The sequence below is a fragment of the Lytechinus pictus genome, chromosome 10 (genome assembly GCF_037042905.1).
Source record: "Lytechinus pictus isolate F3 Inbred chromosome 10, Lp3.0, whole genome shotgun sequence".
In the NCBI taxonomy this organism is placed as follows: domain Eukaryota; kingdom Metazoa; phylum Echinodermata; class Echinoidea; order Temnopleuroida; family Toxopneustidae; genus Lytechinus; species Lytechinus pictus.
In genome coordinates this window covers 33,247,704-33,273,086 of record NC_087254.1, presented here as the reverse complement: position 1 = coordinate 33,273,086, position 25,383 = coordinate 33,247,704, and the positions used below count along the sequence as shown (strand labels likewise).

Here is a 25,383-nt window from a genome sequence, read left to right as displayed (position 1 = left end):
TGATGAAATTTTCGGCATTTTGCTCGGTGAATACTATTCTATTTATTAAGCTATAGATATATTCGGCCCGGACCATCCCTTTAAGAATCATTCATATTCAAGGCTTTGAAATTGATTAAACCATTTAACAATTATTTTTTAATACATATTCTCTGATTAAAAATGTAATTTCAGAACTCAGTTTTCATTGCTTTTGTTTGCAAACTGATTTTGAATATACATTCTCTATTCTTATTACAGGTTTTGTCTCCAATAGAGTTACCCTTCTCCTCTTAACATCATTGAATTAATGAAAATGCCTGAGAGTGAATCTGCAGAAAATGACGACACGATTACAAATGATAGAGACCTTCGAAACAAGAAATGGATTATAAGAAGAAATTTGTCTTCATTTTGGTGAGTTGACTGATGACCCTTAATGATATTAAGGGTGTGTGTGTGTGTGTGTGAGTGATTTAAATGTCATATAAAATTGCAATTATTGATGGTGTAGACTAGGGTTTCAAAATCGAAAATAAGAGTTAGTTTATATAAAAATTTCATGATCAAATCAATTATATTACAAACAGTACACTTGTGAAGGTAGTATTAAAATTCTGATGAAATTGATAAATGAAATTAGCACAACTGCATGAACTACTTCTACATCACTCCTTCCTATTCCTGCTATTACTACACATACTAATACTCACTAGTAAGTTATTTAGCACACATATCTTTTAAATATGACACACACATATTACCACGACATACATTTGTTTTTATTTTTTTAGGTTGCTGGGGTTATGTAACAACTATGCATACGTCATCATGCTCAGTGCAGCTTTTGATATTTTGGGAGAAGAAAGAGCCCCAATGACAACACCCAGTCCAGTAAGTATAATTCTCCTGGATTTTGAAAGAGAAACCAATCAACAGGCTTAATAGGGCCACCTCAAATCCTTGAAGGGAAGTTCATCCTGAACAAAAGTTGTAAAAATAATGAAAAATATTGGTGAAGTTTTGATAAAAATCTGTTAAAGATTAAGAAAGTTATTAGAATTTTAAGCTTTGGATTTGTTACGTCATAAAACGGGCAGCTGCAGAGCTGCCCCTTATGTTATATAACATAAAATTAATGAATTTCATATTTCGATGGTTTCTGATGACTTATTTTTGTTTTCTATTCATAATTAAGTGTGAAATGATTTGTCTATTGATATAAAAAAGGTACAGTAAAAACCGTTTTCAATTTTCTGAGAAAATGACATTCATTGATTTTTGTCTCACCTGCGAAGCAGAGTGAGACTTAGACAGCTGGCAGCCGTCTGTTTCGAGGAGTTTTTCAACATTTTTTTATTTTTTAAATTTCTCCTCATACACAGACGGCTCGCTAGCGTGTCGCCGCCATTAGGGGAGGTACAATGCAAATTCCCCCGACGGGGCTCATCAATTTTTTTCTTTATTTCATAAATATATATGAAAATAAATGGACAAAAATTCGAATTAATATTCCCTCTTGGCATTAATTGCCAAAAACGAGGGAAAAAATAAAGTTAAAAGGAAAAAAAACAGCGAATTACCTCGGCTGTCATGTAGCTCCTAGTTCACTCGTTCATCCGAAGTCGATATAACACACAAACATATGCCGTTGGAAGAACTTCCGGGTCAACTGCGTATCAAAACCAACGGCCAATCAGATCATCTCTTTTACATCGGGTTTGTGAATTCTAAAATTCTGGAAGTTTTTTTTCCCTTTTCCTTTATTTCCTTTTCTCTCTTTTTTGTTTTACTTTTCTTTTTCTTTTTTATTTCCCCTTTTTTCTTTTGTTTCTTTAACTGCTCCTTTCTTTTCCCCTTCTGTAATGTGTGACGTAAAGGTCATGGGGCGGAGTCTGACTTTCGTCGGCCACTTTTTCATGAATTATTCATTACCAAGATGGCTGCCCACTAGTCCGAGTCGCAAGTGTCAACTTTCAGAGTTAATCCCCTGATTGCCAGTTTTAAAGCGGGAATTTAGGGTAAGAAACTGTCGTTACTTATACATTTTCAGCTATAGGTGCATATGTATGAACTTTTGGTGGAAAATATCGCGGTATCGAGGAGAAAAACAAGAAATCAGCGGTGGCCATTGAGCCCCTGTACAGACGACGGTTTAACTTCGGTCTATGTATTTGGTGAGTGGAGCCAACGTAGTTCAGCGGAACAACCAACATAACAGAGACCGAAGCTTTTGGTCTAAGCGAGACTATGCGCCGCTTTTCCGAAGGCGACGGCGTCAACACCAAATCTTAACCGAAGGTTAAGTTTTTGAAATGACAGTATAACTTAGAAAGTATATGGACTTAGTTCATGAAACTTGGCCATAAGGTTAATCAAGTATTACTGAACATCCTGCCTTAGTTTCAGGTCACATGACCAAGGTCAAAGGTCATTTAGGGTCGATGAACTTCGACCATGTTGGGGTAATCAACATCAAAATCTTAACCTAAGGTTAAGTCTTTGAAATGTCATCATAACTTAGAAAATATATGAACCTAGTTCATGAAACTTGGATATAAGGGTAATCAAGTATTACTGAATATCCTGCTTGAGTTTCACGTTGCATGACCAAGGTCAAAGGTCATTTAGGGTCAATGAACTTTGGCCAAATTGGGGGTATCTGTTGAATTACCATCACAACTTCAAAAGTTTATGGATCTGATTCATGAAAATTGGACATAAGAGTAATCAAGTATCACTAAACATCCTGTGCAAGTTTCAGGTCACATGATCAAGGTCAAAGGTCATGTAAGGTCAATGAACTTTGGCCAAGTTGGGGGTATTTGTTGAATTACCATCATATCCCTGTAAGTGTATTGGTCTAGTTCATAAAACGTGGACATAAGAGTAACCAAGTATCACTGAACATCTTGTGCGAGTTTCAGGTCACATGACCAAGGTCAAAGGTCTATGGACTTTGGCCATGTTGGGGGTATTTGTGGAATTACCATCATAACTCTGTATGTATATTGGTCTAGTTCATAAAACTTGGACATAAGAGTCATCAAGTATCACTGAACATCTCATCCGAGTTTCAAGTTACATGACGAAAGTCAGAGGTCATTTAAGGTAATTGAACTTAGTCCATTTTAGAGGCAATTATTAGATTGCTGTCATAACTTTCAAAGTTTATAGATATAGTGTATAAAATGTGGATATAGGGGTAATCAAGTATCAATGACAAGTTTTAGGTCACATGATCAATGTCAAATATCAATGAATGTAGTATTGTATCATATGATTGGTGTTTTTTGTGAATAATTATTTTATAGTAGTTTTCAAAGTCAGCACTGCTGCTATAGTGAATCGCGTGATGCAGGTGAGACCGCCAGAGGCATTCCACTTGTTTACCATTTGCTCTGTAGGAATGCTGCTCGCATATGACATCACAAATCAAATAATTAAAGTTTTTATAACTTGTTAATTCTTTGATGGATTTTTCTCAAACCTTCAACAATATTTTTTATTATTTTCTCTGCTATTTTTACAATAAACCTTTTGTCTGGGTGAACTTCCTCTTTTAACAGCTTGCACCTGGCCAGCATAATACAACATTGTGAGTGGTGTAGTCTTGTAATATAGGCCCACTTCAATGATCAAGTACTTATTCACCACTCACTACATTCATACCACACATTACCAAGTAGCAAAACAAGTACTTTCCTCTTAAAAACATTTTAGTTTTTCTGTATAAAATAAAAGTATAGGCTAATTTATTCTCTGTATTTTTTATGGTTATCTCAAAATATATTAGGACTAGTTGGTTATAGCACACGGTCAATGAGAGACCACACAAGACGTATTGTTCAGGTCGCTCCCCCTTTAACTGTAGTATTAGGGTCAAATGCAAACTGAAAATGTTTGAACCAATAAGATAAGGACAATTGCTTCCCTTAAAGGTCAATTCCACACTGAAAATTGTTTTGTGTTAAGGTATTAGAAATAGTTCCAACAAGGATAATGCTGAAAATGTCATCGAAATTGGTTACAAAATATGAAAGTTACATTAATGACATAAACTTTCTTTAAATTTCACCATTAAAGTTTATGGTCCATCTCCGTTGCTTTGTACAAGAAGGAACTGATAACATAAACCACCCAGTATTTCTTTTGCATTTTGTTATGATATTTCTTTTTAATGTGGAATAGGGTTTTTATATTTTTCATACTATTTACTCATTAGATGATATGATGACGACATGAATTTTCTGACTTTCTCATGAAAGATATTAATAAATTAATCAACAGAGAGGGAAAGAGAAAAAGAATGATTGTGCTTGGACAATTTTAATGTGCACATATGACTCATGTTACATGCCATAACAGTTTTAAATGATAGATATTGATCACCCATAATGGTTTTGTTTCACTTTCGATCAGATTACCATGCATACTGTTATAAACTGGAGTGACATCAATGGTACCACATCACCTACCATCAATCCATACGACTGTAATCCTTCAAGTACTGCTGTAAGTGCACTGGAATTGGGATGAGTTAGTCTGCAACCACAGACCTTTGGTTTTTGCATAGTGTTTACTGCAGAGTCTGAAGGAGTGAGACTAGATTTTCTCATGTGCTGTGGCTGTTTCTACACAGTGTGGTGGTGTGACCTTAATTCGTGCCTTACCTTTTTTGCGCAAGGTGGAATATCTGAATATCTAATCAATATCTTGAAAAACTGATATCACCAACCCAAAAAGTATGGCAATTTTCTTGAAGGTAAGGTCTCAATTTGTGAAAATTTTGGCAAACATCGGCAAATTTTATTACCTTTTGCGTCTGCTCAGAGAAACTCAAACTTCTTGACAAGCATCAAGAAATAGCCTGATTGTAAGAAGATTTCTCCAAATATTAATCAAAATGTAATACCAAACGAATTTAACTTCCATCTGATACAATGATCTTACATTTGTCTGCACAGTCTGCTTGATTTCTGTTCTAAAGTGTTGCAAAACAATCGCGCGCAAATTAAGGTAATACTTCTTTATGACACTTTTTCAGCCGAGCGCACACTAGTCAATCTCCATGGACTCTTTAGATCGTGATACTAGTGGAACCCTTGACCTTTTTCACAATTCCGTGGAGCGAATTCGACTCTAGGATCTTGCCTTCTGTTTGATATTTATGATTTTATTTGATTTTGTATGAAGTGTAAGAAATTTTTGATTGAATATCAGTTTTGTGACAATTTTTAAAATGTGTGCAAATTTTGGCCACCCCATCACACTATGGCTGCTTCTACAAAGACAGAGAGTTCGGATTCTAATCACTCTATAAATCAGGGTGCTACTTAAGCACTTGCCCGATTGCTTGGGGCAAGTAAAAGAGTAGGGCAAGTGTTTTGAAGTAAAGACCAAAACTACTTGCCCAAATTGGGCAAGCAAAATTCACACAGTAGAGAGCAAAATTCTCACACTAGAATGACCAAAATTAGGGTCGATATGATATGATATTGACCCTAATTTTGGTCATGGCAGGCAAGATAAAATCACTTTGGAAAAAGACATTATGCAATAACAAGGTAGATCAGTTCATGTAAAAAGAGAGAATAGGTCAACGGTTTATAAAACCGCAAAACTTTCTTTTGAAGAGGTAAAACCTTTTTTTTCAAGGATTTTTTCGGGCAAGTGAAATAGATTTTTGGGCAAGTATATTCCAACTATTTTCAAATTTACTTGCCCAACCCAGCAAGCGCTTCTAAAAAGTTATGTACATGTAGCACCCTGCTATAAATGTTATCATTTGTTAGTGTCAAACTTAAGTCTGTGTTTGCAGACTAGGGATGAGTCAAGGCTGGCCTTGAGGTAATTTTTTGTCAACTCCCCCCCCCCCCCACTGCTTAAAAACTTTTTCAGACTTTTTTCAAGGAGACATTAATGTATTTATGTTTTTTTGTTATCGAATAAAGAAGTCAAGAAAATTCACTGTTGCTAACATCAGGCAGAGAAAATGAGTAATTTGGACCTGGAAGAAATAATTATTTTTTAATTTTTGTTTAATAATTTAGGTCATTTTGTTAGCTGATATCCTTCCATGTCTTCTTGTAAAGCTAGCATCACCTTGGTTTGCAGATCTCATTCCTTATGAGTAAGTTTGTTTGTGTTTGTTTTATATTTTTTAATTATTTAGTATTGTCGATCCGAGGATGAATACTCTTTGAAAAAAGATATGCAAATTGTCATTTTATGAAATACATGTATTGTCACTGTTGTTACGATGTTGGGTGGGTTACCTGTGCCCCGTCTTTAATACAAAGAGTTACAATTGATACAAACAATCGTAACTCTATGGAAATCCATCAGTGTCATAATTTTTTCTACAGGATATGTGCAAAATGTCCTTTGTAAACAAAGGAGAACACACCAAACTGTCAAGAAATCAATGAATTTATGGATATACATTCATAACTAGAAATTTTTTTGAGCAAACATGCATTTTATATGTTGACTTTGCTGGCTTTCCATAGTTGATCGGATCAATTGTAAGTCTTTGTAAGACGGGCCCCTGATATGATTAAAATAATATACCATGACGTGACTTTCAGTGAATTGTGGAAACTAAAAAAGAGCCACCCAAATGTGATTATCTTTAGAAGTCAACATCTTAATAGAGTCTAAGGCCCGAATTCACAAAGGTGGTTTTGAAAACGCACGGTTGAATCCATGGTTTATGCAGATTTCCTGTATAAATTACGCATAATTTAGTGCGTATCGGGCACGTGTATAAAAAATGTCCAATGCTGATGCGCGCTTTTGTCACAGTGTGCCAAATTGACGCCTGTTGCCGTGGTTATCCACGCTATTTTATTCATGAGTCCATTGTTTAAAGATTGGACTCATGAATAAAATAGCGTGGATAACCACGGCAACAGGTGTGAATTTGGCGCACTGTGACAAAAGTGCGCATCAGCATTGGACATTTTTTATACACGCGCCCGATACATGCTAAATAAAACGTAATTTATACAGGAAATCTGCATAAACCATGGACTCGACCGTAGGATTTCAAAACCACCTTTGTGAAATCGGGCCTAAGATTCTGGATCTCTTCATAATGACATCCTTTTTTTATACTGAAATTATGGAAATCGATTATGATCAACTGATCTCTAAATTGTCATAGTTTATCAAAAGTTTTATGAAATGGAGCCCTAGCAGTTGTTATTGATCAAAACATTGTGATTCTGCTCTAGATTTGAATCCAGGGCTATAAAGCTTATCAGTTGATTGTGGGGTCGATGTTAACAGGTGATCAATCCAATCAAAAATAGATATAAGCCTCACGATTGATTGCTGAGCTTCATGATAAGGGGTCCTGCTCTCTGTTAATCTCTATTTGGTCAGATTCAGGTCTACAAATTGATGTCCATGAAATGTGTGATCTTTGTTTTATTATCTCCTGTTGCAGTGTTCGAATAGGTTTTTGTGTCGTCCTCATCGCTGCGGGCCTTATCATGGTTTCCTTTGCCAAGACACTTGCTTTGAGTATTATCGGTAGGAAAGTGCATCTTATTTTTGAGAATAGATTAAACAGTGTCAGGGATGTAGTCGTTGCCGGCCTTGAGGCCACGTTTTGTTGGCCTTGGCCTTGGCATTAGGCCGAGTCATGTATACAAAGCCTATGGGAGAATGTTTTCTCCAGCGGCCTCGTGACTTGGAACAAGCGACCTAGAGTACGTCCTTGCATCTCGAGACCTAAACTACCTCATGACAACCCTGCATCCTTATTTTTATATACTCACATAACTAACTACCACAATGATTTCCTTCTAACCACTGCAACATTCTGACCATAATATTTACCAAGAAATATGAAATATTATGGTTCAAGGTATTGTGTTTTTTTTATAGTGATCAAGCAACCATCAATATTTTTCAACCAGAATTCACAATACATTCACCATGTTGCAGTTTTACAATAGATTGATTACTTTTAGCTATCGTATATCAATACCTTGTAGCAAGTAGCATTTAAAAAAGACCCTGTGTCTGTTTTTATATTTATATCAAATGCCTACCGACTGGAAAATACTATTCGCAAAAGCCGGATTAATGGGAGGATTGCGACCCCAATCACAGGGCCTTTAGGAACCTGACTAGGATTTCTTATGTTTACCATTGTTTTGAGACTCCCGATCGCTACCTCTTGGGTAGCAGCAAGCATATTGTTCGCATCATTGAACCATGTACATGTATGACCCCGTACCACAGAAGCAAACCTTCCCGGTCCCATGACCTCATCAACATCGACGGTGCGGGTAGGGTCGTATTGGAATGCTCATGAATAATTCATACATTCACGTCTCCTCCGGGTTCCAAAAGCCAATGTGACTAAAGACGCTTGATCTCGCGCTCACTCGGGTCACGCCAATCTTTTCGTCGGCCACTAGTCTCGTCTCAGCCACTACTTGACGAGAAATATAGCCAAGTCACGAGGCCTTGTTAAAGGTCAAGTCCCCCCCAGAAAAATGTTGAATTGAATAAATAGAGAAAAATCAAACTAGAATAATGCTGAAAATTTCATCAAAATCGGATGTAATGTAAAATAAGAAAGTTATGCGATTTAAAGATTCGCTTACTTTTCACAAAACATTGATATGCACGACTCAGTGACATGCATGAGACAATCGATGATGTCCTTCACTCACTATTTCTTTTGGTTTTTATTGTTTGAATTATACGATATTTCATTTTTTACAGATATGACAATAAGGAACAACTTGACTGAATCATATATTATTAAACAATGCTAATTACACATGTGCAGTTAAGAATTAATCATTGTTTCACTTGACAATGATGAGAAAATCGCAATATTTCATATTTCATATAATGAAACACAAAAGAAATAGTGAGTAGATGACGTCATCAGTCCCCTCATTTATATACCGACCAGGATGTGCATATAACTGTTTTGTAAAGTTAAGCGAAACTTTAAAATGTCATAACTTCCTTATTTTACATCAGATTTTGATGATATTTTCACTGTTATGCTTGTTGGATTTTTCTCTTTCTATGCAAATAAATTTTTTGTTGGGGTGGACTTGTCCTTTAAAAGGTTATGTTGCAAGAATCAGAGTAGCAATCAAGTGCAGATTTGCAATGAATTGCAAGACCTGATTGATTTTGGGACAAAAAATAGACTTGCAATTTATTGCAAATTTCTTGCAATGCCCCATTAGTTGCATCTTTTTACAGGAATCTCACTGAGCATCTGTCAGCACTTTTTCCTGCATTCCCTCATTTGTCTGTCTACAGTGAAATGGGAAGGTTGGTGAGAGAAAGACGCTGAGTGGGATATTTTTTTGTTGTAAAAGGTGCAGCTTGTAACTGTTTACATGGACCCTTGAAAATAAATAAATGGACTGGCAGTAGACATTGATAATATGAGAAGTCTTTGAAATCAAGATTAATCATCTCTATTTCACTGTAGATCGATATCTGGTACAGTTACAGAAACTGAACTTTGTGAAGTCATGAAGATTTTTCAGCTGACAACGATCAGACTGAAGATCCCCAACACAGATAGGCACATGTGGTACAGTGTATTATCATTATTGCTAGGTATAAGACTAAACATCTGAATGTTAGGCCATGCTTATTTTGCAGCAACTACACAGTATCTTCCAGAATCCTTTGGCACATATTTTCATCTTTATGTACCTCACTTGGTGGTCATTTTATCATTTATGCAATTCTGTATGAATTCATCTTGAAGCCATGACTACAAGTGCCATTTATATTTAAATAGCATCTCTGGCTGTTGTATACATTTCATTCAAACATTCTACCTACATGTATGTTCTCAAGTTTCTCAACCTTTTGTTTTTTTAGGTGTAGTCGTCGCATCAATTGCCTCTGGACTTGGAGAATTTAGTTTTATGAGTATGGCAACCTTCTTTGATGAGTAAGTCACCAATTTTTTATTATCAAATTAGACATGCTAATACTGCAAAACAATTGCAAAATTGGTATTGCATGGTGTATCAATGCTACATCCAATTTTTTGTCCCACCTGCATAGCAGAGTGAGACTATAGGCGCCGCTTTTCCAACGGCGGCGGTGGCGTCAACACCAAATCTTAACCGAAGGTTAAGTTTTTGAAATGACAGCATAACGAACATCCTGCCTGAGTTTCATGTCACATGACCAAGGTCAAAGGTTATTTATGGTCAATGAACTTAGACCATGTTGGGGGAATCAACATCAAAATCTTAACTTAAGTGTTTGAAATGTCATAGAAAATATATGGACCTAGTTCATGAAACTTGGACATAATAGTAATCAAGTATCACTGAACATGCAAGTTTCAGGTCACATTATTAAGGTCAAAGGTCATTTAGGGTCAATGAACTTTGGCCAAATTGGGGGCATTTGTTGAATTACCATCATAACTTTGAAAGTTTATGGATCTGATTCATGAAACTTGGCCATAAGAGTAATCAAGTATCTTTGAACATCCTGTCCGAGTTTCAGGTCACATGACCAAGGTCAAAGGTCATTTAAGGTCAATGAACTTTGGCCATGTTGGAGGTATTTGTTGAATTACCATCATATCTCTGTAAGTGTATTGGTCTAGTTCATAAAACATGGACATATGAGTAACCAAGTATCACCGAACATCTTGTACGAGTTTCAGGTCACATGACCAAAGTCAAAGGTCATTGAACTTTGGCCATTTTAGAGGTAATTATTAGATTGCTGTCATAACTTTCAAAGTTTATAGATATAGTGTATAAAATGTGGATATAGGGGTAATTGTATCATCATATGAATAGTGTTTTTTGTGAAAAATTATTTTATAGTAGTTTTCAATGTCAGCACTGCTGCTATATTGAATCGCGTGATGCAGGTGAGACAGCCAGAGGCATTCCACTTGTTGTAACTTAACAATAATTCAATTATTCTTTCTATTGTCATTGTTCCCTTACGGGGGGGGGGGGGGGGGGGGCCTTTTCAGCTCCCCTCGAAACATTTTGCGATATATCGCTGTGCGAAATTTTTTGACTGCGTCGCTCGCTGACTTGACTTTCAAGTCTCACGCAACTTTTTAGACCAAATTTATGATGCCCGGGCAGGTGGTTACAAAATTACATGTCAGACATGGCAAAATTGCTCAAAAACGTATATATCATGTAAAATGTCTATACAAATTTGTCTCATCTAAAATTCATAAATGAGTGATTATTATCACTTTGATTGACAATAGCCATTTAATTTGATGCTATTATGACTGAAATAATTTCCATGATGAATTTTGTAAAAAAATAAAAATAAAAATAATGAAATACATAAGAAATTTAGAAAACAATAAAATAAATGAATTGATTTTGGTGCCGGAATTTTTTTCTTTACAGTTGTTAGGAATGTCATAAAGAATATTTTCATCACAAATTCGCTTTCTAAGAGCTTTATTCAGTGAACTAGAACAATCAACAGGATTTAATGAATAAATTAGCATGATTAATTTATATTCAAAAAAATTTATATGAATTTTAAGCAATTTACCTGTGCAACAGCATGGATTATGTCATTCTTTACCTTCGTGCAAATTTTTGTCACAATCGCGCGATCCGCTGAGAGATCTTTAAGCTCGCAAAATAGCCCAGCTAAGTTCAGGTTGAGTTCATTTAGATGAAGTAATTACAGGGCAATTCCATAAAACATGTACATTTGACCCCCTATGAGTGGGACCTTCATGAAATTTTCTGTCTCTGATTTCTGGTTCTTATGACAGTCTCTAATGTTCCCAAAGGACTATGACTTAGTCAGTTTATGAAGTATATAATCTTGGAGAATAATTGAGAGATATTTGACTCTTTTTGTTTCAGAAATGTTGTATCAACATGGTCATCAGGCACTGGGGGTGCAGGGTTGTTTGGTGCACTAAGCTATGCGGGGCTTACATCTGCTGGTTTATCACCACGCAACACAATACTCGTAATGCTGATTATACCAGTTCTCATGGCATCAAGGTTAGTTTTATTAACCCATTGCCTTTTGGAGCCGGGTGATTCCTTTACAAAGTTTTATTGGAAATAAAGAATTCAGTAGCCAGCGGGTGAACATTCTAATATGAAAACTGTCTTAGAGTATTAGTGAATTTTATGATTGGTAAAAGAATGTGTGTGGAAAAAGAATGTTTGTAGAGGTACGTGCATGAAATGAAGATAAAAAATGTAGCACTGCATGAAGTACTCTAGCCAGAGGTCTCTACTTCATCCGGAGAAGGAGAATTAGGAAGATGAGGAGAAAGAGGAGGAGGAAGAAGATGATGAGAAAGAGGAGAATGAGGAAGGCAAAAAATTTGATCTTCAATTTTTTTCAAAATCAGCACTGCTGTTATGATGAATCACATGATGCAGGTGAGACTGTCAGAGGCATTCCACCTGTTGCTGGTTTTCGATCAGTCAAGAATTTTAAATTGCAGATTGTGGTTGAATGGAATGGTTTTTCAGCGTAATGTTGCAAACACATGTGAAGCTTGAACTATGTGCTGACCAAAGCGATGTTAAACCAAGTGAATATTCATTGACAAATTGGCAACAGTCCATTTTGGGAATTAGACTAAATGGAATAATAGATCAAATGACAATTAGACAAAATGGTTGTAGACAAAATAGGATTTGACTATTTGGAATAAGATCAAATGGAAAGTAGATAAAGCGAGTACACCAAGCTATTCAATCTTTAAAATTGTATTCTGTCCTTCTCAACAGTTACTGGTTGGTTTTAGTTAGAGTTCCAGCAATACAGAGCTGTTCCTGGGGAAGAAGACAGTCGAATATACAGTATCCCCCATTGTTGGAAGAAACAGAAAAAGAGGAAGAAGATATTACTTCTATTCAAGATACGGAGGCTTCACATCTGCCATGGCGAGAGAAGGTAGCTGTCTTAAAGGTAAATTTATTCTCATGTCTCCACCCACCGTTTGTGGTTGCCAGGGGGCATTATGTTTGTACTGATTTCATCCTCATGAGAACTGTGTGATGATCAATTTCAAATTTGGTTGAAGTGTATGGGAATGACAATAATCTGACCAGGTTTTGGGGGGTCATAAGATCAGAGGTCAAAGGTCGCATATGTCATTATGAACATTGAATACATTGTTCTCATATTTAAAGAACTGTTTTAGGTATCATCTTCAATCATCAGTGTTCTCACAGTCATGGAAAATCCTGGAAAATTTTTGGTCATGGAAAGTGAAAAGTCGTGGAAAAGTCATGGAATTACATTTACCTCTTGGCTATGGCAGCTTTCCAGTTTATCGTATCTCGCGACTCTCATACTCTGTGATCATACATTGCTATTATAATTGGTGTTCATGATTTCCATTTTCCCCAGTTTTGTGACATTCCAAATTCTACACAACTCCCGGGACGTCACAGGAAGTCATGGAAAAAGCAGCAGTTTAGTTATGGAAAAGTCATGCAATTCTGTTTCCAAATATCTGTGGGAACCCTGATTATGGTTCCTGTATGCATAGTGGATAGACAATGATCTTATTAATGTTGCATGTAAAGCAGTCAAGAATCCATCTAGTTTTAATAAGTGTGCGGTATATTTCAGATCTGGCTATAATGGAGGCATGAATTTTTATTTTTATTTTGCAGTCGAGAATCTATCTGGTCTTGCATGATATACATTTTATATCTAAAATCTGCTAATATGTTCAATAAGACCATCAATATCTTGAGTGCATCTATCTATACAAAAGACTTCAATTCTATGTTATCTCTTTGAATTCTTTTTGTAGTCGGTGCTCTATCTGATGATACCTTTGATGGTTGTCTATGTAGCAGAGTACTTCATCAATCAAGGACTTGTAAGTTGTGAAAAGCAAAATGTATTTTACCAGGGGCAGGGTCAGGGGTAGAGTTTCATAGAAGATCTTGGAAAGTAGTTCATGGTACTCTATGTGGTGAGTCTTAGAAGGACTGAAGAAAAGAGGATAGACGTAGAGGTGAAATGGAGAAGCGTGGAAGGTTGGAAAGTAGAGAATTCTTTTCTGAAATGAGTGTCGTCCTTAAAAGGACTGCAAACCAGATAAGTTGAGAGGCTTGTCGAGTAGTTGTGCTGGAGAGAAGACTCAACGTCTCAGTCAGGTTGACTACCCATCTTTTGAAGACGCGATCTACTAAGCGGGTCTTTGCTATCCTTCAAATTGTTTTTACTTACTCATGCTTGAATGAAGAACAGTTCCAGTTATGTCAGATGAAAGAGGAGCCTAAGCTTTAAAATAGGGCTGGGACTTAAACCCGGGTCCCGCCCGGAAGCCTCGGGTACCCGGGTAGAAAAATCAACACCCGATACCCGAAAATTGCTTACCAATAACGTATTTGCGTAGTGCATAGTGGAAGACATGATTGTAACTCATCACAAAATTACACAAGTCTCATTTTGAATCTCACCAATTAACCTCAAAATATCCATGAATATACAAGTTTTTCAAGTGATGATGTGACTGAGATCATTTGATCGTTGCCATGTTTCTTAATTGCAGCTTGAGCATACGAAGCGCCAGCCAACCACGTTCGTGTTACCATATTCAGCTCATCATAAACCGAAAATAAGGTTTATCGCTAATCAGAATCGCAATTATGCATCATGGGATCGAAAAGGGGGCCGTTAGCTAAGAGCTAGCTAACGGCCCCCCTTTCGATCCCGTGATGCATTGCGGTTCTGATTAGCGATATACCTTATGGTAACCCGATCGTGATTGGCTGGCGCATTCGGCGCTCTGAAACTACCCGGAAATCAATTGACTTTGTGCATGTAGTGATAGATTCTACGAACTCACGAACACGATGTAATATCGACGCTACTTCGTAAGATTTTGACAGAAAAGCAAGAAGTAATCAAAATTTGCTTACCTGTGTGATATCGGTAAGAAAACAGATCCTCCGAGAATACCTTTCATAATTAATATGAAATTTAGGAAAGTGGAATTATAGGTCGATTTTGGTACGAGGTGACAGAGTATTGCAGACTTGTTTTGATGGAATACTACGTGGGGCACGGGAGGCTTGCACTGTGCATGCTTATTGTATTTTCATTCATAAGTTTGCTTGCGGCGCAGTGGCTGGATGATGTCACCAATGGGATTTTTCCACCAGTCATATTTCATGCGACATGAATTTCGGGTACCCGCCCGCAAATTGCCATGGGTACCCGAAAACAAAAATACCCGAAAGTCCCAGGCCTACTTTAAAATGATAAATCATTTGTCTATTGTATTGATGATGATGATGTGATAAATCATTGATAATTCTTGGTTTCATTTTTTTTTCTGGGACGAACCTTATAAATAAAAAGAAGAAAATACTATAGCTGCAAAAAGTGTTGTCAAGAATGGAATTTTTAAAACGAATTGTATTAATCTTTTTGTACAGTACGAGCTGTTGTTTTTCCCTCATGCTTGGTTGCCACACCAGGAACAGTACAGATGGTAAGATTTAAAGTATATTTCTTGAATAAGTGTAGTAAAAAAAATCATTTAGTGTTGAGATTAATCTGGGAAAAATTGCTTTGTTCAAAATATGTAGCCAAATGTACTGAGACACGTAACATGGCTTTGAATTTTTCTTTTGTAAAGTTTGATTATATGAGATGGTAATACCAAATAAAAATGATTAAAAAAGTGGAATTCACCTGTAGTTGTATGAGTAGTAGCAGCAGTAGTAGTAGTAGTAGTAGTAGTAGTAGTACTACTACTACTACTACTACTTCTACTTCTACTACTACTACTATTACTAGTAGTAGTAGTAGTAGTAGAAGTAGTAGTACTACTACTACTACTACTACTACTACTACTACTTCTACTACTTGTACTACTACAAGTAGGAGTAGTAGTAGGAGGCGGAGAAGTAGTAGTACTAGGAGTGGGCATAGTAGGAGTAGTAGTTGTAGTAGAAGTAGAAGTAGTAGTAGTAGTAGTAGCTGTTTGTGTTGTAGTCGTACTAGTACCAGTATAGTATTCAGTCATTGGGTAAGAGGAAATCATGGCTCAATTCGCATTCCAGACGAAGAGCAGTTTTCTCCTGAAATCAATGACTTGTTTTAATATGACATGAATCATATACAAAGACTGATTTTTTTTTTTTTACTTTTACGATGTAGGTATCAAGTTTTATACCAAACTGGAGTGTTTATCTCAAGGTCTTCAGTTAATATTGTTCACATACGGAGAACATGGATCTTTGCCGTTATGCAGGTGAGCGATTTTTACTGTCAGCCAATAAGATTCAAGGATTTCAGTAGCTTATAACAGTTGCTAGTGGAAATTGATGAAAGTCACTTAATGAAATGGTGAAGAATGGATGAAAGAGATTAAATGTCTTCTGTATACACTCAAGGGCTTTGGGGAAAGTACCATGTTTGGCCCCAGGAGTTCTCAGCAGTGACCTGACCGGCCCCATGACATTGTGCAATTCTGAAGTGGAGGAAATAAGATCCGCCAATATACAAATAGCGAATAGGCATGAGTGCGATGGTGCAAGATTTCGCATGAGGTGAAAGAAAGATGCTCTATTCAACGAGGCGTTAGCCGAGTTGAATAGAGTGTTTCTTTCTTTCACCGAATGCGAAATCTCGCACCATTGCACGAATAAGAATATTCGCTATTTGTGTTGTACAACGCCTCGGAGTTTAGTGAATTAATGAAAAAACAAAAAGTTTTTCCTGCAGTAATCTATGAAAAGGGAGCAAAAATATGGAAAGCGAAACGCAAAATCCCACAAGCGAACACCTCGGGCAGCATTGCGCATTTAGCCAGCAGGCTATACGCGTATTGCACCTGCATTTTTACTGAGCGCAATGAATTGAATCGTATTGTGACGTCACCTCCTAAAGCCGTGCAACGGTACATTTTGGACGGTACATTTTGGATGGTACGTCTTTTGTGCAACGGTACAAATGTTTGACATTCAGCCTCCCATTTGCTCGCGTACAACAAGCTAAGTAGGCGTTGTACAAGAGACGAAACAAGGTGGCCCAAGCACGCAATATGATTATAATGTTATGCGTTGATAAAGTCCTGCAAGTAAATTGAGATATCCTGCTTGGTATTCTTCTTTCCAGAGCTATGTACTTGGAGGATTTGAGGCTTGAAAGGTTTATTTTTTATTGTTATACTGCCAATTCGTCCAGTTACCAACTTGTTTACTATCATTTGGTCTACCATCAGTTTGTCCACTATCCACATGGTCTAAATGCCAATTTGTCCTCTCGCCCTTTTGTCTAATAACCACCTGGTCCATATGAATAGCCATTTAGTCCGTATACCAATTGGTCTAATTGGACTAAGTGTTAATTGGGCGAAATTAATGAAAATAAAATGGATATTAGGCCAACTGGTTATGAGACGAAATAGTCATAGACAAACTAGTGATTAAAGGAAGTGATGATTGGACCAAATGGTTATTGGACTAAATGGTTGTTAGATAAAGTGTTGGTGGACGGAATGGCATTAGACTAACTGAAGATAGACCATGTGGTGAATGGACGAGTTGGCAGTAGACGACTTGGCAATTTACCATTTGAAAGAAAATTTCATAAACAATTTTGTAGTCTTTGGTGACCCTGTACTTATGTATTTTTTTTTTTGTGGTCGACCGGTCTTTGCCGAAATATGGCTGATGGTCAATGGTATATGACTTAATCCTAGATAAGCTTGTCCAGAAATGGAGGTCCAGTGGTAGTGTGGCTGAACGGGAGGCCATGGGTTCAATCCATGGCGGAGTCATACCACTAACAAAGACTTTGAAAATCAGACCTGTCTTTTTGTCCGGTGCTCTATGTATCAAAATAGAAAAGGGTAACAATATCATATGTATTGCAGGCCCTGTTTTGGGAACAGTTCATAAGAACTTAGATGGTTAATAAGATGTAATATTATTAACATTGAAATGTGGGTAATAGCTGAGGAACTGGGCATTGGCTATTCATATGTCTTCTTAGAATAAAATATGGTACCTTTATTTTACATTGAATACAGTAGACTAATGATTTACTTAGTACCTCAAGTTTCAACAGCATTGACAGACATCTTTGTTTTTCTCCCTCAGATTGCAAACATGATCATCTTCCTGACGCAACTGTTCTACTTCTACATTCCATCTATCTTCATTGTGTTTGTTCTTGTCTTGTTCGAGGGGTTGCTTGGTGGGGCTGCCTATGTCAATACCTTCTACGTCATTAGGAGAGAGGTGAGTCAACAAATCATATCCATAGAACCTCTTTATGCTCTCTGAAGGCAGTAATCTTTAAAGCATTTTATATAATGCATTGTGGGGCAAATTTGGAGAAAAGTATCAGCTGTAGTGCCCTTTGGCATTTTTAGGCTGGACCTTTTATAGCAAAGATAATTTTCTAGTGAATATGTCAAAACTATGTATTGCAGTTTCATGAATGTAGCTCTTCCAGATGGAACCAAAAAAATGTAGAGGAATGTATAATGGTGTAGTTTGGTAATTGGTGTTGGTAATGGATATTTGGTAATTATTAGTTTATTTTATATGACATGGGGTTTTGGATTTTGGTAATTGGATTGTGTATTTGATAATTATTAGTTATGGATAATTTGCTGTAGGATAATTAGTTTTTGTTATTGTTAATTTCATTAGGTATTATTTGATAATTGTTGGTTATGGATATTTGGCATAGGATAATTGGTTTTAGATATTGGTGAATGCATTGGATATTTGATGATTTTTAGTCTGGATATTTAGCATAAGATAAATTGTTTTGGATATTAATAATTGGGTTGCGTATTTGATAGTTATTAGTTATGGATAATTTGGTACCTGATGATTGGTTTTGGTTATTGTTAGTATCATGGGGTATTACTAAATAGGTTCATTATTGCGGACTGAAATAATCGCTAGAGGGTATTCATTTGTCTCGCAATCTACTATGGTCAACAAGGAAATTCATGATCACTCTCGCAAAAAGTGTTCACTAGCTTTCTAGGAAATTGGTGATCACTTGCAAAAAGTGTTCACTAGCTTACAAGTTCACGAGCTTTCGAGTGCCGCTCTTTATCAAGTGACGAAAATTATCTGATAACGTAGTCTATTTATACCAGTCCCCAGGACCTTACACACGAACGCAGGAACAATAGGTGGGCACTGATCCATGGGGTATTATTTGATCATTATTAGTTATGGATATTTGGCATAGGATAATTGGTTTGGGATTTTTTGTATGGGGTAATTGATTTGGGTAATTTAGTTTATTAGAATTGGATATCAGATTCAAGATAAAAATAATTAGGCATGGGGTATTACCATGGGTATTTGGTATAGTTGTTATATGATGTTGGGCTTCAGATAATAGGTATTTAATACCTTTTTTTTCATTGTTCCTGCTTATACAGGTATCTGTGGATAAAAGGGAATTTGCCTTAGGGGCACCTACAGTATCTGACTCAATTGGCATATCCATAGCAGCACTTATTGCAGTTCCAACCCATACAGCATTTTGTAACAGAGTGGTGGTGAAATAACTATGTCATACTTTTTTGTTCCTCATATTTGTTAGACCTCAAAATAGTGCAGTAATTCTTATGTGGGGGCTCAATACATCTCAACAACTTCTTTGTAATGTTGTCACTATGCATGAAGCTAAATCCAAATCATGTTTTGGACAGTTTATAAGTGTGTTGAAGAAGTGATGAGTTCAGAATATTGTAATGCCTGAAACATTTGTCATATATCCACAATTTGCCACTCTCCACCCAGGTGTTAAATGGGTACCCGGTAGGATGCGAAAGCCTATGTAGTATGCCTAGCAATTGAGTCTTGGAACTCTTGTTGGAATGCTCCCCAGGGAGTGGAGAAGGTGCATACATTGTATGCGGGCATGCAAGGATCCGATGACCGGGGTAATAATATATCTGTAAAGCGCTTAGAGACGTCGTTCCGATGTGTTAAGCGCTATATAAATGCGGAATATTATTATTATTATATACAGTTGGATATTTTACAAATATGAAAATCATTGAGAGTATAAGGTATAAGTAAGAATTGTGGGGTCCTTGGGGTCTAGTGGTTACGACTCTCGTCTTTCAATCAGAGGGACGTTGGTTCAAATCTCAGCCATGGCGTGTTTTCCTTAAGCAAGAAATTTACCCACATTTTGCTGCACTCAACCCAGGTGAGGTGAATGGGTACGCAGCAGAATTTTTTCCTTGAAATGCTGGAAGGTTGCTCGAGCTAAAGCTAGGGTAATAATGATAATAACAATGCGCCTCAGAATAGACTATTTCTAGATAGATGGTGCAATATGAATGTCTTTTACTAGTATTGTTATTATTTATTACATGCACAAGTCACTTTAGGGACAGTTCTGATGCTGTTAGCTATTACTAATGACTATGCATGTGACATATTTCAGTATTTCATTGTTTATTTCACTGTTATCTTGTATACCACCCAAACTCTGGTAGTAAATCATGAATACTGCTTTTATTCTTTAAATCTCATAGGATTTGTAAAATAATACAGGGACCACCCAATTCCAGTAGGTGATTTTTAGAAAGTCATCCAATGCCTTTTTAAGTCTCACTCTTTAAACTTGTCATCAGACGATAGTTTGACATAATATTACATGGTTATGGAAACAGATCTTTACACACATCATGTCTTCCAGCAATTGTAAGGAACTAAAAGTTCTAAATTTTATATATTCTGTCAGTTTTGTAGATCGGTAATGAAGAGTATTTTTTACATAAGTCTTTCAGTATATTTCTATTTATATATCTTTTAAATTTTAAATAATTTTGATCGTTTGGAATTTGCTATTTATTTATGCATCATACATTTAGTCATTTGTGACTTGCTATGTAGAGTAGTACTTCTTTGGGAACTTGGCTTATTAAACAAGTTAATTATAGAAATAAAAGTGATATTGATATGAATGAAAATAATTATAAATTTACCCAGGGTAGGCACTTTAGCTATGATATTATATTATAACAGCCCTAAAAAATATATTTTTACTCCTCCATTCTATTATTCTGATTGATTGGAATGGAAGAAAAAGGTTGAATTTTAAAAACTTTTTGCTAAGACTTGGGCAGGAATCTAAGTTACAATTCATTTATTCCTTAAGAAACTTCCTTGGTACATTGTTGGTATTTTTTCTGGCATTGTAGAAAGAATATCGGGGGGGGGGGCACTTTCATTGACGAGTGGATACCAGGCGCAACCAAAGAAATGCGTAAAAAGGATCTCTTATGTAAGATTGGGCATGTTATGTACATAACGTTTTAAGGGTGTCAAAAACACTAAAATACTGAAAAAAGGGTATACATTTTGCTAGGAAATCCACATGATTATGGTCAAATTTGCGAGGGTATAAAAAAGACTAAATTGCTTTAGAAAGGATGTTCTTCTTGCCCCAACACTATGTGTTTGAGTCCGATTTGAGTGAGGTGTGGGAGGTGGGGAGGTACTAAACCCAATATGTAAAAGTAAAGCCCGACGTCCATGATCACGTCCATGACATAATTGAAATATTGCTGTACTGGTACTTGTTTAGGGGGTCAATTCAGGGAATACTTGTCAAGGGTACCATTTTGTTTCCAATATTTATCGAAGGGTAGGGTTTCACATGCCAATACTTGTTAAAGGGGTGCATTTTCAGAATATGGAAAATACTTTTTTAGGGTGCTGGTCGCGCCTGGTATCCTCTCACCAATGGAAGTGCTTTCCCCCCCCCTCCCGGAAGAATATTTACGCCATCTACGTTCACATTTCGTTTGGTGCTTAAGTTTTTGCAGAGAATTATAAATTCTTTGGTACAAAGATTCTACTTGTCTTTTGTATTGTATGGAGATCAAAGATTGGTAAAGACCATCTTTTATGAATGGGATAAGAGTTTCTCAAGGGAAAAATTAATTAACCTTGGTAACAGAAATGATTGTGTAAGTAGAGGAAAACCAGGATAGAATAAGACTCTGTAAATCTCTGTATGGACAAATCTTCCCCTCCCATTTGATCATTTGCTTAATTATTTGTATTTTGTGTTTTTCTCAGGGCTATATTGACTTTTCTAAAAAAGTTATGATACGTTGCAGTGCAATTTTATCACGTTACAGATTTATCACAAAGAATGTCGGGGGGGGGGGGGGGCTAGATAGGGTTAATGCCTGAAACATTTGTCATATATACAGTTCGACAGTATACAAATATTATTTATCTTTGAGGGCATTGGTAAGAATTACACACACAAGGCACTTTGGCAACAGATCTAAAACTTTTAGCTAAACAAATAACTGACTAGGAACAAGATATATTTCAGCAAATCATTTGATTATGTTACCCTACACAGTTAACTTGTATACCAACCATGCTCAGACATTAAAGGAGAATGAAACTCTTGGAGCAAGTTAGCTTTTGTGAAAGCAGAAAAATCAAAGAATAAGATCAACAAAAGTTTGAGTAAAATAGGACAAGCAATAGAAGAGTTATGAGCATTTGAATGTCGAGATCACTAAAGCTATGGAGATCCTCCCATTGGCAATGCGACCAAGATCTATGATGTCACAGATGAACAACTCTCCCCTTTTGGACACTGAAAATATACCCCAAAACATCTCTTTTTGCTCATTCTAATCATATGACAAACGATTCATCAATGATATAATGTTGTGAAACCTCTGTACTTGTCCTCTCATAAAGAGAACACCTCACCTTGTGACAGACTCTATAAAAGTGAGAATATAAGTGAAATAAGTACTAAAGTAATGAGGGAGTTGTACGTGTGTGACATCACAGATCTTGGTCGCATTGCCAATGGGAGGAACTACATGGCATTAGTGATCTCAATATTCAAATGCTCATAACTTTCTTATTATTCATTCAATCTTCCTCAAACTTTCAACAATATGTTTCTTCAATTTTTCTCTTTGATATGGATTCAGCTGGTTTCAAGGGTTTCATTCTCCTTTAATAATGAATACCATTTTTTTGCATTAATTTTTCATCTCATGGGCCTTGTACAATAATACAGGAACCACCTAGTTCCAGAAGGCAATGTAAAGTTATTGATGCATTTGAAGTCTCATTCTTTCATCTCATGGGCCTTGTACAATAATACAGGAACCACCTAGTTCTAGAAGTCAATATAAAGTTATTGATGCATTTGAAGTCTCATTCTTTCATCTCATTTGCATAACAGAATGAATTAAAAAAAAACTTGCCATCAAACTATTATAGATGTTTTATTATGGAAACAAATTTTTGAGTATATCATGTCTTCCAGCAATGGTAAGAATCTATAAGTTTCGAATTTTTATTCATATATTCTGTCAGTTATGTAGATTGGCAGTGAGGAGTATTTTTGTTACACAAGTCAGTATATTTATATTTATGTCTTTTTAATGTTCTATCATTTTGATCATTTAAAATTCTGTATATTTGCATTGTACATGTAGTCTTTGTGACTTACTATGTACTGTGGTAGTTATTGGGGAACTTGGTTTATCAAACGGTTTATGAAATAAATAAAAATAGTACTGATATGAATGAAAATAATTTAAGTAACTCTCAAATCCAGTTTCAGGACTTGGTTAAATGTTGCAAAATGTATTGAAATACAGTGCGTATAAAAAAAACTGGACAGTTTTGAAAAGTCTATAAAAAATTGGTTCAAATTATTGTATCTATATTTTGATGTTAATAGATGCTCTGAGATGTTATCTTTGAAATGCCATTTAAAAAAATAAATTTTGTTCATGCTTGAGCGAACATGGGACGTTTTTGTCGGGGGTTCAAAAAGAGGCTTGCGCCAAAATGGCAGAAATGAGAAATTTGATGATTAGACTTTTGGCTAATCAGCAGACTTCCTCTTAATCTTTTCATTGTCTTTGCCATAATTTTCAAATTATGCTGTCAAATTTCGTTTACAAATTTATTTATTTACCTGAATTATTTTGTTTTTCATTTAAACTTCTTTTACCTTTGAATTTTCCTTCATAAGTAAGAAAAGAAGACTTTTTGTCAACCCAAGTAAGAAGATTTGCATTATTAATTGGAAGAATTTGTAATTATTCAAATCCTGTTATTATGTGAAACAAATTTTATTCTGGTACCTATAAAAGACATGAATCCTATTTTCAAGGGGTTATTGAATTCTTCACCAAGTTTATGTGCCTGACAGGACAAACAGGAAAGGATTCATGTCTTTCAACGGCAATGATGTATTGAGTCAATTTTGAAGGAGCAAGATATGGCAGATCAGATAAAATGTATTAAAAAGTTGTGAAGCCATCAAGCAAAAATATCCACTTTTTTATTAAAATTTTGTGATTTTGACATAATATTCAGAAAATGATATTATATTTCACTTTCTTTGTTTTCTGTTATTTTCCTTTACACTTTTTTTTCTTGGTCATTATTTTTTTTTGGGGGGGTAGCACCCCAAGCCCCCACCCATCAGTATGCCACTATTCAAAGGAACCATAACCTTTGTACATTGTAGCACACAAAGGATTTGAAGAAAAAAACATGCTTTCCCATACTTTGGTTTAAAAAAAATTGTTCATGCCTAAAAAAGGAATATTAAAAGCTAAAAGAGAACATATTAAAAAGGAACTACAAAACAATTAAAGCAAAGAAGTAGATTTGGAAATGAATTTTTACCGCATAATTCGAAAATTATGGCAAAGATAATGAAAAGGTTAAGAGGAAGTCTGCTGATTAGCAAGAAGTCCAACCATCATATTTATTATTTTATGCTATTTTGGCGCAAGCCTCCTTTTAACCCCAGACAAAAACATTCCATGTTCGCTCAAGCATGAACAAAACTAAATTATTTTAATGGCATTTGAAGGATAATACTTCAGAGCACCTATTGACACCAAAATATAGAGATCATAATTTGAAACAACAATTTTATAGACTTTTTAAATCTGTCCCTTTTTTTTATAGGCACTGTATAGATCAACCATTTTCATCCTTTCTAACATTGATAGTTTATATACCATGTTTATCCCTTTATTTTGAGATGAAATATTGTAATATCCATCCAAATGAATGTTCATTAAGTCCCAAATTGTTTTCCATAATGCAAAAGAAAGAGAATGTAAAGTAAAATGTTTATTCTTAGTGGATAACTCAATAACAATGCACTTTGCAGCATTCCAATTACACTTTCATTTTCAACTGGGGGATATTGTTTTATTTTACATGAGTGAACTTCACAACATGAAAAATTATTGTTTCAGTAGATTTTTGTTGAGAGTATTTTCTGACAATGGGCTGTATATTTTTTCAAACATTCAATTTGTATCATTTATTGATAATCGTCAATGCATTAATGAGATGAAATACATGGAGACTATGCAAGATTTACAAA

General features: G+C 35.7%; 1 protein-coding gene across 2 annotated transcripts; it reads left to right on the top strand.

The window, feature by feature from the left end:
* Nucleotides 1-232: 232 nt before the first annotated feature.
* Nucleotides 233-25,383, top strand: LOC129270518 (battenin-like). Of its 2 annotated transcripts, XM_064105886.1 has the most exons (13): nt 233-396; nt 774-873; nt 4,402-4,494; nt 6,033-6,112; nt 7,433-7,518; nt 9,859-9,931; nt 11,856-11,999; nt 12,744-12,924; nt 13,781-13,849; nt 15,417-15,472; nt 16,144-16,237; nt 18,090-18,230; nt 19,400-25,383. In XM_064105886.1, the coding sequence occupies exons 1-13, from the start codon at nt 290-292 to the stop codon at nt 19,526-19,528; spliced, it is 1,353 nt and encodes a 450-aa protein (XP_063961956.1). In that variant the 5' UTR covers nt 233-289; the 3' UTR covers nt 19,529-25,383. The 2 variants fall into 2 exon arrangements, with proteins under 2 accessions (XP_063961956.1, XP_063961957.1); XM_064105887.1 differs by lacking the exons at nt 233-396; nt 774-873 and adding an exon at nt 1,914-2,000.